This window comes from Natator depressus, chromosome 3, assembly GCF_965152275.1.
Source record: "Natator depressus isolate rNatDep1 chromosome 3, rNatDep2.hap1, whole genome shotgun sequence".
Classification (NCBI taxonomy): domain Eukaryota; kingdom Metazoa; phylum Chordata; order Testudines; family Cheloniidae; genus Natator; species Natator depressus.
Genome location: NC_134236.1, coordinates 140,701,910 through 140,719,833, shown reverse-complemented (window position 1 = coordinate 140,719,833; position 17,924 = coordinate 140,701,910). Strand labels below are relative to the sequence as shown.

Here is a 17,924-nt window from a genome sequence, read left to right as displayed (position 1 = left end):
GGAGGTTGGGGGATCAGGTGACGGAGATGGGGGAATGGGAGGGGATACCAGGGTGAGTAACAGGAGACACGGGGAGAATAGGGACAGGGTGTGCTGCTCAGCCACACATTCACCACTCTGTGTGCCAGGATCTGAGGGGGCAGGGACAACCCGACTCTGCTATGCCTTATGAGATTGTAGGGTAGGGTTAATTATACAAATGTGGGGTTATTTGAACAAGGGGTTCCTGAGATTCCCCCCTGGCTCCCCCCCAAAAATTTTTTTATCAAGTTCACAGATTCTAGCAACTTTGAAATCCACCTGGACAGAAATCTGAGAAGGAACTGTAAACATTTAGAAAAAATCTGTCACTGTCAAATTGTTGTGTGGTGTGGCTTTTTTTTTTTTTTTTTTTTAAAGAAATCTGAGTACGGAAGCATATTCAGAAGGTGCTGACATTATTTCTGAAAAGCTAACAAATTACATATGTGAATGTTCACTGGGGAGGGGAGGTGTGATTAAGTGGGAATGGGGGGGAGAGTTTTGGGCCTATAGTGAGGGATAGGGTATTATGGGGAGGGGATGAATGGAATGGGTGGGAGAGGACTTGCGGGTCTCAGGTAAGGGAGAGGGGATAGGGATTAGGGGAGTTGGAGGGGCGAGGATGGGAGGGATTGGAGAATGTGAGTGATAGCAGAGGAAGTTGGGTAGTTAGGGAGGGTTGTAGCCAATAGTAAAAGATATCGGGTATATTTAGGATATAGAGGTGAAATATCACTATTAATGTTATAATTAAGGACTTGCAAGCCTCAGGCCTGTAAGATATTTAGCTTAGCCAGTCAAGGTCTCAGGCCTAAAGATAGGGTGACTCATCAGTTACTCATGTCAGCCTATGTTATGAGATGAAACAGTCAAAGGAATAGATGTGCTGATATTTAGGAAACATATATTGCAATGCATCAGTTAAAGCCTGATATAGTATTTTTGGGATTTTTCCAAACATAGGATGTCAGCAATGTGTTAACAACAAGTTGTTATGATGACTGAATGACATAAATGTTAACAAGCCTAAGAGGAACTAACAAGTTAGTCTATAAAAGTGGCCACTCCAAACTTAGTGGGCTGTGAAAGTATAGATAAGGAAAAGGAGTTGAAGCCTTCATAAATATGTACAAACCCCAGTGCGTGTCAGCATAACACATTATAAAAGCTGTATCTGAGCCTGTGTGCCTTGGGAGACACCAGGATGACACCCTCTGGTGAGGAGGAAGAGGAAGATAATGACTGACATTCCAGGTTTCCCCAGCAGGAGATATGAATGATGGCAGTCACAGGGCTAACCGCTTTGCACTCATTCTCTATATCTGCTGTTGTACTTCAGTGTTGTGGGATTGTTTATTTGCTTAGTGTATTTGTTAATAAAGGAACTTGTGATCAATTGTAATTGTTGCTTGTGTGCGTCTCGGGTGTCTCATTCTAATGATACTAATAATGAACTTCCTGATTTTGTAACCACTCAGGAGACTGAACCCTTATTGACCTCTGCAGTCTAAGAGATTAATCAATACACAAATCCATCAGTTAAATTACAGATTTGGCACCCCAGATGGCACCAGAAAGAGCACAAAGAGAAGAAGACCACCCTGTAGTGAGACAGGGATAGGTCAAGACCATCCTTGGTGCTAGCCTGGGAATAAAATCCTTGTCATAGTCTGACTCTGAGCAGGGCAAACTGCCACAGCTGTATAATCAACCTGGAATGTCACTTCCACTTCTCAGTTCCTGTTTTTTTCTTTTGTCATTGTGAAATTATGAGCCCATAAAGGAAATAAAAGATAAGAAATAAGAGAATGGATGTGAGTGCCCTCTTGTTTCTCAAGAAGATAAACATAGGTTGGAATTCCTCAAGAAAGGAGTTTGGGGGGAGAGGTCTTCTTCTGTGAAAAAGAAGTGAATTGTAATGGACTAGTCATTTTGCAATTTCGCAAGAAGAGATTATTTTTGTTTTAAATGTACAGATGTTAATGGGTAGATATTGTGATATATGAATAGTAGTACCAGATATTAACTGAATAAACGGGAGTGTTGGGACCCCGCAGTCATTTACAGACCAGAGGGTCCCTGAAATATAAGACTTCTCTGGACTGTGCCCTGACAGAAGATTAAGGGAAGCTCTGTGGGACACCTCGGTCACAACGCCCCAAGTGGTGGTTATACATTACCAGCCCATTGTGATCTGAAGGATTTCTGGCCACTAGTAGCTGAAAGGGACGAAAGCATCACAAATGCTTCCTGGCAGTGGATAGAGAAGGGAGGAAATGACAGTCCCTGTAGTGAATTGTGGAGGATTTTAAAGTAATTTTGTATAAAAATAACCAGTTGAATAAGAGAGCAAATAAGGATATGAAAGTTATACTTTCGTAAGAGTATCGAAGAGCCCTGGAGGTGGGCTCTATTAATTATAACTTTGTTTGGCTTCACTCCTTCAAGGTGTCAGTAATATTTAGTAGGGTCATCCTTGCAAGACAAGGGGGAATTCCAAAAAGCTGATTGTAGGAAGCTTAAAAATCAAGTAAAGGAACGGTCAAGTGAGTGGGAGTCTCAAAAGAAGTAATCTCCACTTATAAGAAAATAATGGAAGCTTAGTTAATCACAGGTCTTAGAGGCCTTGTAACTATGTATTTTATAACCCAGTGGGGGAGGACTGCCAACTGTAATAAAGGTAGAAACAATTATGCAAAGTATATGGGTGAAATAAATTTCCTTTTAAAAGATTCCATTAAGTATCTTTTCATCTTAATAATTTATCAAGTAATTATAACATTAAAGATATTAAGTTTGTGCTCTTAATTTGTAATTCCCGGTTAATCTATATTTAAAAGAAACAAACAACTTACAGAAACCAGTCAAAAGTCATTAGAAGTCTTTGGCCAGCAGCCAATATGTTGCTGTAGACTAAAAGGGAAGTAACTTCCCTAGCAGTTTTGTCTGTATGTAAAAAAAAGAAACTGAAAAAGCAAATTGCTTTTAACATACATTTGGCTTAAAATTAAATTGGTTGCCTATAAAGCCATGTTACAATCTTTTTTCCTAAAATTTAGATAATGTATTTTAAAACAAAGCTAATAACCACTATTTGCTTTTGTTTAGGGGTATTTAATGTAGTAGTTTAGTAATATAGCAATGATTTATAAGGTTCATCATATTTTCAAGCAAATTCTATGGCTGATGTAACTGTAAAAGGTAACTTAAGCTATGTCTATACTAGCACTTTTGTCGCTATAACTTATGTCACTTAGGGGTGTGAAAAAACACACTCCTGAGTGCCATAAGTTACCCTGACAGAAGCGCCGTGTCAGTTGGAGACTCTCCCACTGACATAGCTACTGCTGCTCATTGGGGGTGGGTTAATTATGCTGACGGGAGAGCTCTCTCCCATTGGCATAGAGTGGCTACATGTGAGATGTTACAATGGCATAGCTGCATCGGTACAGCTGTGCCACTGTAAGGTCTCTAGGGTAGACATGGCCTTAGTAAATAAAGGTAGAGCTAAAAACAAGACTCACCCACTATACTCGTAATCTGTAAAATATGGCAAGTAGGAAAAGGAAAAAAGGTAAAACTCTCATGTAAAATTGAAGTACTGTGTGTGTGTATATATAACATTCTGTTTGCATGTCTTCTTTGGCCAGACTGCCAGCCACAGAACTTGTTGGGTTTAAACATCTGGTGGTTAATAAAGTATTCTTTATTAAACAATAACCAATTAGTTAATCATTATCCCAAAGATAGGTATCAAGTCAGCTATGATTTTGGACACACCTGCAGTGGCAGTGGGAAAGAAAACCTTTCTACTTTACACAGAAATCATCCTGCTCCATGTATGTTCTGGAGGACTCTACTTCTCTTGGGATGTCTTTGGGCCCCTCTTCCTGCCCCTCCATGTGAGCTGGGTTGGGCAGGCAGGAGAGGGAGACACACAGGCAATGCAAATTTAATCATCTGAAATCCAAAAAGTTAAAATTAAGGTACACATCACCCCTGTGTGGGGTGGGAACTGGCCAAAGTGTATGTGTGTAGGGTGAAGTGGGGGGCTTCTTAGGAGGAGTGTAGACTAGGTGGACCTTGGGGTATGGCTGGAAAAGTCTGGTTGAAGCAGGGTCAAGAGTACCAACTGGAGGTGGTTAGTTGGAGTAAGGAGCCTAGCTCAGTGTACGACTCTGGCTAAATAACCAAGGTAGTGTGTGACCGTCCAATAAACTGCTGCCTGTGATATGTGAATTCAGTGGCATAGAGCAGGAGAGAGCAAGGAGCAGCTTCTTATATGTTAATGGGTTCTACAGTGGTGAAGTTTGGCTTAATGAGATGGGAAGGGGAGGAGGATCTGGAAATGTTGACGGGGGCTACATGTTGTGGGAAATGGTGGAGAAGAAGTGAGACACACCAGTTTTCTCTCTCATGATTTAAATTACTGTAACCACCATGTAATTAAACTGACATAAACCATGGATGAGATTTCTCTCACTGGCCCTGTTAGCCGCTAAACATTTCAAACTACCACCATTATTCCCATTCCCCTATAACAAAATGTGCAGGAGTGGGGAGGAACACTTAGGAATCACATAGCAACTGAGTAGAAAGACTGGAACTATTCCTAGCTCTGCTTCTGGCATTCTGGGTGACGTTGGCGAAGTCATTTCCTCACTCTGTTCCTCAGTTTCCGATCTGTAAAATGGGGATAATGATGTACAATTATTTGACACTTACTCATGAAAAGTACTATGTCAAAGCTAGGTCTTCTAATTATTACCTGGCAATCAGATAGAGGAACAAGTTATTAGATTATTTTTTCAGTCTAAGTAGGTGGACAGAATTTACGTGGGGGAAAAAAAGGGCCATGTCTCATCTTACTCCTGTACTTTCCTTCTCTGACTGCTCCAGACCTATGATATCAAAATCTTCCAAAATAACAAGAGTTCTTGTCTAATGGAGAAAGGGACAAAAATGCATTCCTCATTATGCTACATCATCAAACACTGAGCATATAAGAGCCTGTCTCTGGATAGACTACTAGGATATATTTTTGAACGAACTCACCCTGATGAACCAAGATATTTCAGACTCTAATAAGTAGAGTGCACATCTTCTTCTAGTGCTTACTTTACGCTATCTGAGTCTTTGGGGGGAAACAGGTTGTTCAGTAAAATGACAGGGAATCAGGTGAAAAATGAAAAATGGGGAAACTATTTCAGTTGTAAGGAATCCACCATATTACACTGTCACAAACCGTTCTCTTTCTTTCTAGTCCTGTTCACGCTACATAGTCAAAATTCCATTTACTGCATAACAGACAACGACCAGTATTCTAAACAAACAAAATATGGTGCTTTGGATGGCCAGTATTTTCAGTCATGAACTGGATTCTCCTTCTCAAACAGGAAGTTTATAACCTTCAATAGGACTCTGTATAATTCCATTCTTTCCTAAAAACAAATAGAACCTCATGCTGCCCTAAAATGTGCATTTATATGTTGATTAAGTAAGTGAAAAACTGAGGTGGGAAGCCAAAGGCACAATTTACTCCCCACTCATCCTTTAAGAATATATATAAATATTGGAATATAATAAACTCAGTACATGTCAAAACAGCAAGACAGTCTACAATGTAAATTTATTTACATTTTATTTTCTAAGATATTTGAAACCCAAGCAGATGAATTTGAAGAGAAAATGTCTTAGATGTTCACAGTTATTGGTATGTGCATGAATTTAAAAGAAAAAAAGCAAAACCATTTTAATCTGAAAAAATTCAACATGTCATTTACTACTGAACCAGCAGAGCCTAACAAATCCCAAACAGAGAACAAAAATAGCAAACTGAAAAATTGGGAGTTGAGCATCAAGTTAATTCACTGTGATGCATTCAGATGTAAAGCAAAAATTACAGCTATGGTTCTCATTAGCAGAGTAGGTAAGGTGAGGGATTGGAGGCATGCAGGTTTGTTCCCTCTCTCTCAATGCAAAGTTTAAATAAGCAAAAGTAAATGTATTTTTCATAATGTTCAGCTCTATTTATTTATTTATTTTGGCCTGCTGACAGGTTTATAACAGTGAGTGATTACTTCCACTAAAGACTGCAAAAAATGTCTGCGACTTTCTCAGAGCAAGTCTACACTACAGTGCTACATTGACAAAGCTTATTCCTGGGGGCGTTCTGTGCCACTGCATGTGTGCATAATTAATGAATCAGGCATATTTTTAATTTTTTGCGCAGAAAAAAAGCTTCTGCGGAAAAATTGCTGCAGTTCTGTCTTTTGCCCCTCAGAGGGTGCTGTGGCAATAGACCACAGCAGCTGCTCCCAGCCAGCAAGGGAAGAGAGAGCCTGTAGTGCCTTCTTCACAGCACCTGTCAGGCCAGGTCAGGAGATGGGCAATGGGGAGGAGACAGTGTGGGTGCTTGGGGGGGCGGGTCAGACAGGGACTCAAAGGGCTAGTGGGGGAGGACAGACTGGTGCAGGGGCTGAATGGGAGTGGAGGCACAGGGTCACTGTGGGGAGGGGAGGTGCAGGGCCACATGGTGATGTGGGAGGGGGTGCAGAGCTACATAGGGACAGGGGGGTGGCTGAGTCAGGGCACAGAGACACACAGGGATGGGGTGTGTGTGCAAGGTCATATAGGGACAGGAGAGTGGCTGGGTGGGGGCACAGAGACGGATGGGGAGGGGGTGCAAGACACATGGATGTGGGGTGGTGTCTGAGTGGGGTTGGAGGGACACGTGCCTGACTGAATGGGAGAGGCTAGAAGTCAGCCAGGGTCTGCATGGGGGAAGCTCCCTAACAGTCAACCCTCCCCCATAAAAACACCCTGTTCCATACTTTTCCCACCCGTACCGAACAACCCTCCAAGTTCACACCCAGGCTCCTTCCCAGCAATTATTTCCCTCTCCCTCAGCTCTTCCATTACCCCTGACTCTGCACTGCTTCTGGGGACTGCAGGAACTATGGTTCTGTATTGTAGTTTAAATTAATTATTACTCAAGAGTACTATATTAATATGCCTAATAAGAAATCTGTGTCAAAAAACGTTTTCTGAATCTTTTTTGTTGTCTGTATTGTTAGACGTACTTGCTGATACTTTTGGTCGTTTATTAAAAAAAACTAATTGAAACTGTGATTATATTGTGTTGTTTTGACAAAATATACAGAATGTTGCAGAATTTGAAAATATTGTGCACAGAATTTTTAATTTTTTGGTGCAGATTTCCCCCAGGAGTAGAAGTTACACTGATGCAGCTGAGAGGGAATAAGGGTACACATGATGGGTGGCTCAGTCTGCAACAATGTGAGGTCTCCTCTTATTCCTTCAAGCTAACAGGATCCACTAGTCCTGTCCTAGGTCGCATGTTTACCCCTTTGAGCTTCTCATCCACACTGGACACTCTCTGCAGGTTGTGACAGAATTTCAAACTTGCTCACAAATGTATAGCTTTAAAATCCTGTCCTTACTCTTCTTCTTAACCTAAAACTGGGCCTCCAGGGTGCTGCAAAGAGGGCAGAAAATCCCACCAGACTCCTTGTTGGTCTTGCCCTGGAGAAAAAATTCCTTTCTGATCCTAAAAATGTTGATGAGTCACTCAGACCCACAGCTTTTTGGACACACGGGTCAAACTATACCTCCATTATAGTGCAAGGTAGCAACCCCACCAAAATGGCTAGTGCATGCCCTCAGGTCTTCACATCAAGCAAGGATAGGGGCAGGAGAGATGTTCTTCTCCTCCCTGTTCTCTTTCCCACCCAGGCAGCATTCTGGGACAGGCCACAGAGTAGCCAAGTTTGCCCCTCCCCAACTTCTTACTCTCAGGGGTTGTCTTTCCTCTGCTTATCTGATCAACAGCCCAGCACCTGGCCCCCATTGACAGGCTGGGGGAGACATTTCTGAGCTCCAGCTGAAGATACAAGAAAGTGATGCTCACACTTTTGTCTTGGAAGGTCGGCTGGAAGATTGGAAGTGTCTCTGTTTTACTATAAGCATTGGTTGCTGAATTTAGGAATTTTTTTTCCTATCCGCTGCTGCCAGTGTGTTATGATATATTGATTATGCTTGATAGCTGTAAATGTACCCAGAGGGTTGGCCATTAGACAAGTATTAAAAGTACTAATGCAATAAATGAATAAAAATAGCATGAATTATATTCTCTGCTTTTTCACAGAGAGAAAACTGTGAAGCACTGTCAAAACTTTAGGTACCCAAGTTATTGAAGGGAGAAATCATTCAGTTTACTGTACGTCTGTAATAAATGTAGTTCTCTATTCTTGCACTTCCCCTGTTTTATTTTGAATGAGACATGCATGCTTATAAAGATAACAGCAGCAATGGAAATCAGCCAGTCTAAAGTCAGGTCATCTGGTGAGAGTGAAGAAATTGGCTTCATTTCTTGACTTTTATTTTTCAATTCAGTGATGCTTTTAATGCACCCCTTTGCTGGGGCATTTATAGCTGGGATTGACATTGTGGATCACTGGTAATTTAGATCCAAAACTGTCCAGAGAATGACAGTTTATTCATGTGAAACATACTTTGTTACATCATACTTTGCCTTTTTCAGGGGGGTTTTGCAATAGATTGTGCAAAATGCAAGAGAATATAGCCAGCTTCCTAAGAGGAATGGTTTGATAAAGGTTACATAATAGCATGCTGCAATTTCATGGTACTTGGTCTGGTACCTCATTTCTTCTCAGATCTCATAAGCTGACTATGTTCGAAATGATATTGGAGACTCTTGTGTAGTCACACAGCAGTCTGGTGTTGTCTCACCAATCCCTGAGTTACAGCATGAGGACTCTTATTTGATAGAAACTTTTCAAGGCTGCTGACAGCAGTGACAAAACTCTTCAGATCATCTCCCTTGTCCTTTTGCAGAGAACAATAACAGTAAAATTACAAATAAACATATCAAGAAATATTACCAGCTGGGTCTGGAATATTAAATGGAAAGAAAGCAGGATAGTTTAACCAATACAGTGCATCATTTAAGAGACTTAATCCTGGGTTGTATTAGGAAATATTTGTAACATTTCCCCTAGTTACTAGTACGGGATGTAAGAGGCTTTAAATACAAAAAGTTAGGTGTTTTTCATAGTTGTTTTGAGAGTCTAAATTCAGCATAGCGTGGGTTTGAGCACCTGCCAAGAGCATAGACCATGCAGTGACAAATAGGAAAAAGGCAAATCTTTTCATTTGTATATCTCCAACAATTCTCAGCACTCTTACTCATAGTGTACACATATTACCACTCTCTCTAGCCACTACATGGCCTTCATTAACATCATGATCTTCTTGGCTGTTTTATTAAATGTTTTTGGTTTTTATTTAACATTTTCTATATTGAGATTTTCAGTGTTTTACAATTTAAGAATACAAACACTGTATTTGGACAAAGAAAACTGTTTTTTCTAGGGTTATACCATTGTGTGTCTTTTGATAGTAAAAATATGGCTCAGGATTTTCAGAGTAGATTGCCTGCTTTCGCTGTGCACCAGCAGCCATCGGTCAGGCTACTGAAGTACAATCTCAAACATCTTTGAGCCCCTAAGGTCTTCAGTGGGAGTTGGATCATGACTTTAGTCACAGGCGCCAGCTTCATCATTTCCCTGGGGGTGCTTGACCCCCGTTCTGCCCCCACTCCACCCCTGCCAGCAGATCGAGGGACGTGATCGTTCCCCTCTATTCGACAATGGTGAGGCCTCATCTGGAGTACTGTGTCCAGTTTTGGGCCCCACACTACAAGAAGGATGTGGATAAATTGGAGAGAGTCCAGCGAAGGGCAACAAAAATGATTAGGGGTCTGGAACACATGACTTATGAGGAGAGGCTGAGGGAACTGGGATTGTTTAGTCTACGGAAGAGAAGAATGAGGGGGGATTTGATAGCTGCTTTCAACTACCTGAAAGGTGGATCCAAAGAGGATGAATCTAGACTATTCTCAGTGATAGCAGATGACAGAACAAGGAGTAATGGTCTCAAGTTGCAGTGGGGGAGATTTAGGTTGGATATTAGGAAAAACTTTTTCACTAGGAGGGTGGTGAAACACTGGAATGCATTACCTAGGGAGGTGGTGGAATCCCCTTCCTTAGAAGTTTTTAAGGTCAGGCTTGACAAAGCCCTGGCTGGGATGATTTAGTTGGGGATTGGTCCTGCTTTGAGCAGGGGGTTGGACTAGATGACCTCCTGAGGTCCCTTCCAACTCTGATATTCTATGATTCTATGATTCCCTCAAAGCCCCACCCTTGCTTTGCCTCTTCCCACCCCGTTCTGCCCCCTCTCCTGAGCTCACTATGCCATTGCTCTGCCTCTCCCCCGGGCGCCGCCTGCACACTGATGAACAGCTGATTGCAGTGGGTGTGAGGTTCTAGGGGGAGGGGGAGGAGCTCATTGGTGGGGGCCTGCCGGCAGGCGGGACACACAAGGAGGAGTGGGGGAGGAGCTGATTCGCGGGGCTGTCCAGCCCCGGAGCACCCACAGAGTTGGTGCCTATGCCATTAGTCCTTAGGGAATAAGGAGAGTGGGATATTGTGTGTAGGGCCATCTAGTGATCTTAGGAAAGGCAGAACAGGATTATAGTGAGCAATTTGTAATTTGACTGAAAATGTTTTCTGAGTCTCCTATTACATCTAACTGGTCAGTGACTTCTGCCCTGGAAAAGAGATGAACTGGGCAGCCCCATTAGAAGCTATTTCAGTGGGGGGACTTTACCCATTTAAGATGCACTGGTGCATTCATAGCAGCAGAGCCCAATTGTTTCATAGAGTTTCTGTGAGCTCTGTACTGAGACAGGAGCTGGGCGGTGGTTTTGAATGTAACGCAAGTAAAAAATAAACAATTGTTTACTGTAATAGCAGCCCTGTGGCTTCCCTATAATTTGGAGGAAGCATTTCAACTTGTTTTTAAAAAGCTTGCTGTTCTTATTTTGTCTTTATGTATATATAGCACATTGAAAATGAATGGTTAGAAGTGGAGCCGGATTGCAGACAGGTTAAGAGACGTCCTGTACTTCACTTATGCTAAGTATACAATGACATGGGACTCAATAGAGAGCTGCCTTTCCTGTCCACACAGTGGAATAAAGGGATGGAAGATGCTCCCTTACTTCCTTGTGCAGACTATTTATACCACAGATGTGTGTGGGAGGGAGAGCAGCTTCTGGGGGTTGCTACTCACTCCTGTGCAGGTGGGGAGGGACAGGAAGGGGTTTGAGTGGAGCCTTAGCTATGTTAAAACAACATTATTTAGGTTGCAGAGTCAAGCAAAGTTAGGAAACGCCAGAATTTAGCTTGCCTATGCAACCTTAATTCCATCCCTTTGTGCATATGCACTAGGATATTTAATCACATGATCACATACTATTTTTTGCATGGATAATTTTCCTGGCATGGTCCCTATTAAGGCTTTAATGTGATCAATGTACTTGGGAAGGGTGCATGTTTTGTGCCGAGAGCTGATTGGCGTGGTTCTGTACATGTTTTTCTCTTGCTGGCGTTGTATAGAATGGTTTGTTTGCAGGTTAATATGATGTGATTCTTGAAAACTTGCTTATTTTTTTTCTTCTAAGTTTTTGTGCTAGATTTTACTCCGGGATGTTCATGCACATCTCCCACTAACTTTCCTGGGAAATACGTATGTGTATTTTGAGGGTAGACCCTGGCTAAGTCAGTTGAATAAAAGCATGACTTCTGCATACTTTTTATTTTATGTTCTTCTAATCACTTATAGCATCTGTATTTAATGAGCTAAAATAGTAGCAATTAAACACAAATCCTCATTATATTGTGGTAGCATACCATAGTTAATAGTGAGCTGGACATTATATTCTGGACTCTTCATTTTAGATATTTATAATTTAGCTGCATATTTTGTTTGGATTTAAATATTTCATGCTTGGTCTCAGTCCAATGATTCCCTTTTTTAAAGTTTAGCCAAAATCCCTTTTAGCTTTTACAATTATATAAGTATTTAAAAATGCATTTTTTAAAAAACCTATTGGATTCCAAAATAGCTTTGTTTTGAAAGATCAGACATAACATGTATCTTGTCTTCAGTGAGAAATTCACTCTTTGCAAAATCTTCAAAGTGTGGCTGAAATAGAAAAGGTATGAATGTTTGAACAAGATACACTTAAGCGTGCACAACTTGCCACTTTCATTACCAGTTTAACTGTATATATTCAAGAACAGCAGAAAGACAAACCAGTGCCCAACTGAACCCTCTTAGTACTACTCCTGGACTACCTTCCTAATTGTTCAGTACAAAATAAATCATTTGTCTCTGTTTTATTTAAACCAAGGAAATTAAATACTAAACTGTTAATGCAGTATTAAGAACTGAGGGCCAAATTTGATCAGTTACACTTGTGCAACACCACTGACCACAATCTGGAATAAGTGAGAGGCAAATTTGATCTTCAAAATGGTTTTTCAAGAAAGGGGTTGAGACAGACTTTAGGCAGCTTTCAGCGTAGTTGTGGACTAACTCCTGTTTACTCCAGTTACTGTCCAATATAATTTTGCTTTTATATGTGTCTTTTGTTTATTGCCATGTAATTTGAACAGTTCTTTGTTTTATTAACCTTGCTTTCCTTTACCATTCTTCCCAGGGCCAGCGTCTTTTTGAAAAATTGCTAGAACTGGCGTCTCGAAATATTGAGATAAAACTAGTGAGTGATATACTGCCCTCCGAATCAAAGGTATTAAACGACTTGAAAGCAAAGGGTAAGACCAAGGTCTTTACGTTATTATACCATTGACTGCTATATTAGCATAACTCTTTTCTTTCACTTAAAATGCTGTTGCTTCATAGACACAAATGAAATATGTGTAAATCTAAACCTATTTGTTCAATGGTGATACCCTACAATTCTTCAGCTTACCTTGGCTCAGAGTTTTCATTCATCTTCCAAAAACTCTTTTATCACTTTAGATGGAGCAGATATTTGCAGTTTGTAAGTGGTAAAAAGGTGGCCATGTGATTACAATTTTAAGTCATCGCAACCATACTAATGGTAGGCAATGCAACCTGAAAGAATTATTGCACTCTGGGATGAGATATTCTTCTCTTCTGAGGAACAGTGAAACAAATAAAATAACATGTCAATGGTATTGACGTAACTTTTGCCAAATCCTGCCATCAATTTCTATGGAAAACCCCAGTGACTTCAGTGGGGGTTCCCCAGGCAATTGATGGCAAGATGCAACCTGTTCTATAATGAGCGACTGTTTTGTTATCTGATTTTTTTAACTGCAATGTATGTTACAATGATCTCTCACATATACATCATGCATTTCATTGTGAAGTATTGTAAAGCTTTTTAGAAACTGAAATGTACACTGTCCTGTCTGAAATCTAGCCAATTTCAAAAATGAAAGTCAAATGTAGCTTCAGGTACTACACCTGTCTCTGAGACCCTGCTGACCTTTGAGCTTTCACAATCGCAGTTTTGTATTTTTAAAAAATGTTCTAACTAACCAAGCAGGGGCAGCTTGCTGACTAGTCATGAAAAACAATGAAACTGACTAGATAGAAAATGTCAAATCTACAAATAAACAAACTGGAAAAATAGAGAATGTTTTAAATCTCTTTCAGTTTTGGTAATCTTAGGTGTTACTTGAAGCAAAAGTAGAACAGTGATGTAAAAAATCTGCTAGAAGTGGTGGTTTTTTTTTAATTTCAGGTATAATTTTAAATTTAAAAGCAAACTCTCTATATGAATCCTATCATCCACCTCTGAAATGCAGAAATCAGCAGGTGTTCAAGGCACTAATTCAGCAAAGTGCTTAAACATATGTTTAACTTTAAGCTTGTACTTAAGACTATCCCTGTGTCTAACAGAGCACAGCAATATTACATACTTGCTTAAGAAAAGAAGTGAAGAATCTTTTTCCAAATGAAAACTGTTAATTTGTATTTTATGAAGTTTCTTTTAATCTGATAATTAGATATGGAACAAGAGAAATATTAATGAAATTCTTGCTTTGCTAAAAGAGATCACTTTCGATCACATTACCATTCTGCCCATATCAGCAATTGGTTATTTCTGTTGTAGTCCAAAGGTGTTATTTATTCCATTATGACTATGAGAAGAATCTGGATGTCAACCAGAGCAAGACAGACATTTTCTAAAATAGGTTTGCAGCTAGTGAATCAATGGGGTTTCTCTTCTCACAGATTGAAAAAAGGCTCTCATAGGAAAGCCCTATGTTGTATCAGAGCATAGCACAGTAGCTTAAGTGGCAAGAGGGGCTAGCCACCTCGACTCATACCCATCCAAGATGCTAGGCATATATTTGGGAAAGTTAGCCTGTCCTGCTGCTCTGGGTGCGGTCGCTACACCCTATTTTTAGCACACTAGCTCAATCAAAGCTGTCGCAGGTATATCATCTTGAGCTGGGAATAGCACCCCAAGCTCAAAGTGTAGACATACCCTTTGAGAGAACGGGTTCATTTCTCCATGGTTAGAATGTCCCAGATTCTTTCAAGCCAACCAGTTATAGAGATGGGATCTGTACATTTGCATTTGATTTTTTTTCATAATTAGCCAAGAACAGGTTTCTCTATGTTGCCCCACCAGAGGATATTTGCAGGAAGGCCCCTAGTAAGCAGGCTGAAGGATCTAGAGTTATATCTAGATCTGTGATTTTTATAATTACATTTGTTTGAGTTACAAAAACTTTGGATTTGGGGATATGGCCACTGCCAATGATGTTGCTGAGTGCCTCGTTGCCATACATCCACCAGCAGTGTGGAGGAATAGATGCATAGATTCCAAAGCCACAAGGCACCACTGTGATCATCTACTCTGACCTCCTGTGTCATGTAGGCTATAGAAGTGCCCCACACTAATGCTTGTTTGATAAAGCATATCTGCTAGAAAAACATCCAATCTTGATTTAAAAATTGCCTGTGATGGAGACTCCACCATGACCATTTGGTAGATGATCCTATGATATTTAATTTTGAAGGAATAAATGGAGTCTGCAGTGAGAACATTCTTCTGGTGGTTTATTCTCTTTGAGGCACCAGCTGATATTAGAATTTAACATCAAAACTGGAACTGTATGCTTTAAACAAACAATTAAAAACTTTGAATTTGAATTTGAAGTAAGGATTTCATCAAACTCTGTTGCAATCTCATCAGGGCTGCAAGCCCTTCCTAAGTCTAAGGATTTTATAATTTTGCTAGCTTCAGTTTCCTTTGTCTCGCTCAGGTTTCTGGTAAAGGAAATTTTAAAGTATTCTAATGAGTTTATGGATATATCAGTTGACTGTTCTAAATTATAACGGTTCTCATAGAATCCAAGGAAGTCACTTGTATCTGATCATTTTGGTGTATCAGACGACAGTCCTGTGTTTGGAGTGTTGTAATTGAGGAAGGAGGACATGTCAAGTTTTTTTCTGTCCTTTTCCAAGACATACTAAGGTGGAGTTGGATTTCTCATAATGAAATCTTGTTGTTTTTCTTATTCTATGTTTGGTTTGTTTATTTCTGCTAAGTTTCAATATCTCTGGGGAATGTCTTGATTACGGAATCAGTCTGTGGATGTTTTCCAAATGTGCTAATTGGCCATACAGCTCTTTCACTTGTGTCTGGGCTAAATTTTATCTCCTGGAAGCTAGGGAAATCATTTCCCCCTAATTACCACTTCTGCTGGCTCCCAGAGAAGATGTAGGTTAGTTTCTAGTGTGCCATTAATCAGTTATGGTGATTTTTATTGCCTTGTTGAAATTAAAAGATCTTGTATGAACAGGCGATTTATGGTCCATACAATTCTGTATGTACTACTTGCTCTTGTCAACTAGAAGCTAATTGGTACATGAGCAGAAAGAGAAATTTCTCCAGTGCTCTAATGCTTTTAACAAAAGCACAGTGAATGGGAGAAAATATATAAATATTAAATGAATGAATGTTCTGTTGTCCATTGCAGACACAGGTGTGATTATCTCCTAGTGCTGCCTTAGCTACTTGCTTTGACAGGCATTTCATTTTTTTCTCTGCCATTTACCCTGCCAGGTCTGTCTAAAGGAATTACTAGAATCTCCTCTTGTGATACTCTGGCCAGCTGCATCCCTAGAAATCAGTCAGATTTGACTCTTTAAAAAGACTTGTGATTGTTCATTTGGAACATTTGTATAAGTAAAGTATAATTTGGTCTATTGTTGTTTTCCCAGCCAGTATAAGAACTCTGCCTTTTGTGTCTAAGGAAGAACACTGCATGGCAGATGGTACTTTTTTTTATTTATAATAATAAATACCCCTCTTGTTTGGTGAGATATAAAACGTTAAATACATCCAACACCCATCACTTCCTGAGTTTTTCATCTTTCTTGGATAATGCTTTAGTCTCTTGTCAAAAGGCAAGATCAGTTTTTAGGTTTTTTTAGATAGAAGGAACATTTTTCCTTTCAGAGGATTGACATTCTTTTGACATTCAGGGAGAAAATTTTGTAAGACTCCATCAGAATATAAAAAGGGGTAGCTTTGTCCTCCTGTAATATTTGAGATGCAGCACTGATCAGTTTTTAGTTCGGATGGTTTGGAAAATATGTTCTATAGTTTTACTGTTGCATATTTGATAACTACTGCAATCAGATTTGTTTTTCAAAAAACCTTCCCACAGTAGTGCTGCTAAATGTTGGAACGAATGTGGATTGTTACCAGATGTTAAATGGCTTATTTATGATGGTGTGTATGTAGGTCATACAAAAAGTTTTAGTGTTTATCAGAGTTGTCCAGACAGCCAGATTATAAGTTTCTAACAGAACTGTAACAGATGAATGTTTGTCTGTCAATAGCTCACATCTAAAACAGGATAGAAAAAAGTTCAAAGAAAATTATAAGAAAATAGGGGCCATGTCTCTTTACAAGCAGACAGTGAGATAGGTTCAGGGAGATATTTCTAGCCAGAGACATGGACAAAGCAGGTGCAGGCATGTTGACAAATATAGGAGACAACAGATGTACAGAGGAAAATAAGGGGAGAGCTGTGTGTTCTCTTCCTGTGGTCTGGGCACTCAGTACACCCCCATTCTCCCATGTTGTGCTGGCTGGTGCCTGGGGTCAGAAGAGGGCCACTCTGCCTCCAGTCCCAGCACATACCTGCTGATGTGCTGCCCGAAAGCAGTTGAAGGTGCTGCAGCCAGGGCTTCCCAGCCATCTACAATAGTGCTGCTGTCATTGAGGGTTCACTCTGCTCCTTCAGCAGGGACTCATGAGAAGCAGAGAGAGGTGCTGAACAGCAGGAAGCTGCCAGGACTCTTCCTGTTCAGTAATGGGGAGAGGTGTGAATCACTGTGGGGGTGGCTTTGCTGAGCCCTTGACCAACCCCGGCAGCTTTAGCCAGCAGGAGTCCCAGTGTGGACCCCCACCCACCCAGCGCAGGAGCCTTCCCTCATATCTACCTGCCAGCTAAGGGGAATTTTGGGAATGAGCTGCCTGGGCCTCAGAAGTAAACATATGATGTTGGGAAGGGGAGGAAGAGATGGAATCTGGGGACAGAATTTAATTGACTGGGCAACAAGAACTAGAGAATACATGAATGGGAGAGCAGAACCGAACTGACTGAGAGGGAGACAGAATAAAACTGTTTAATTTCTCTCCCCCAACCCTTTGTGTGTTACTTGGCTTCCCGGACTGCAAACTCCTTGGAAGAAGGTCCGTGCCTTCTTGCTGTTCTGATTCTGATTAGGGTCTGTGGGTGCTATGGCAATATAAATTACATTAATAAATCTATGTTAAAAGAATGTTGTTTGGGTTGCAAAGTTAAGCTCTCAAAAGTTCGGAAATGTCACAATTAAGGTTCTTTGTGCAACCTTCATTCAGCCTTTTTGTGCATGTGCATTAGGATACAGTCTTTAATGAGAAGATTACATACTATCTTTTCCACAGGACGACTTCT

The 17,924-nt window shown here is 40.5% G+C and overlaps 1 protein-coding gene across 2 annotated transcripts in view; it reads left to right on the top strand.

Moving 5' to 3' along the window:
* Positions 1 to 17,924, top strand: part of PLD5 (phospholipase D family member 5) — a 267,265-nt gene that overhangs the window by 151,507 nt on the left and 97,834 nt on the right. For both annotated transcript variants that reach the window (XM_074948906.1, XM_074948907.1), the window contains exon 4: positions 12,629 to 12,743. In XM_074948906.1, coding sequence (XP_074805007.1) covers positions 12,629 to 12,743 — 115 coding nt within the window. The remainder of the gene's footprint in view (positions 1 to 12,628; positions 12,744 to 17,924) is intronic.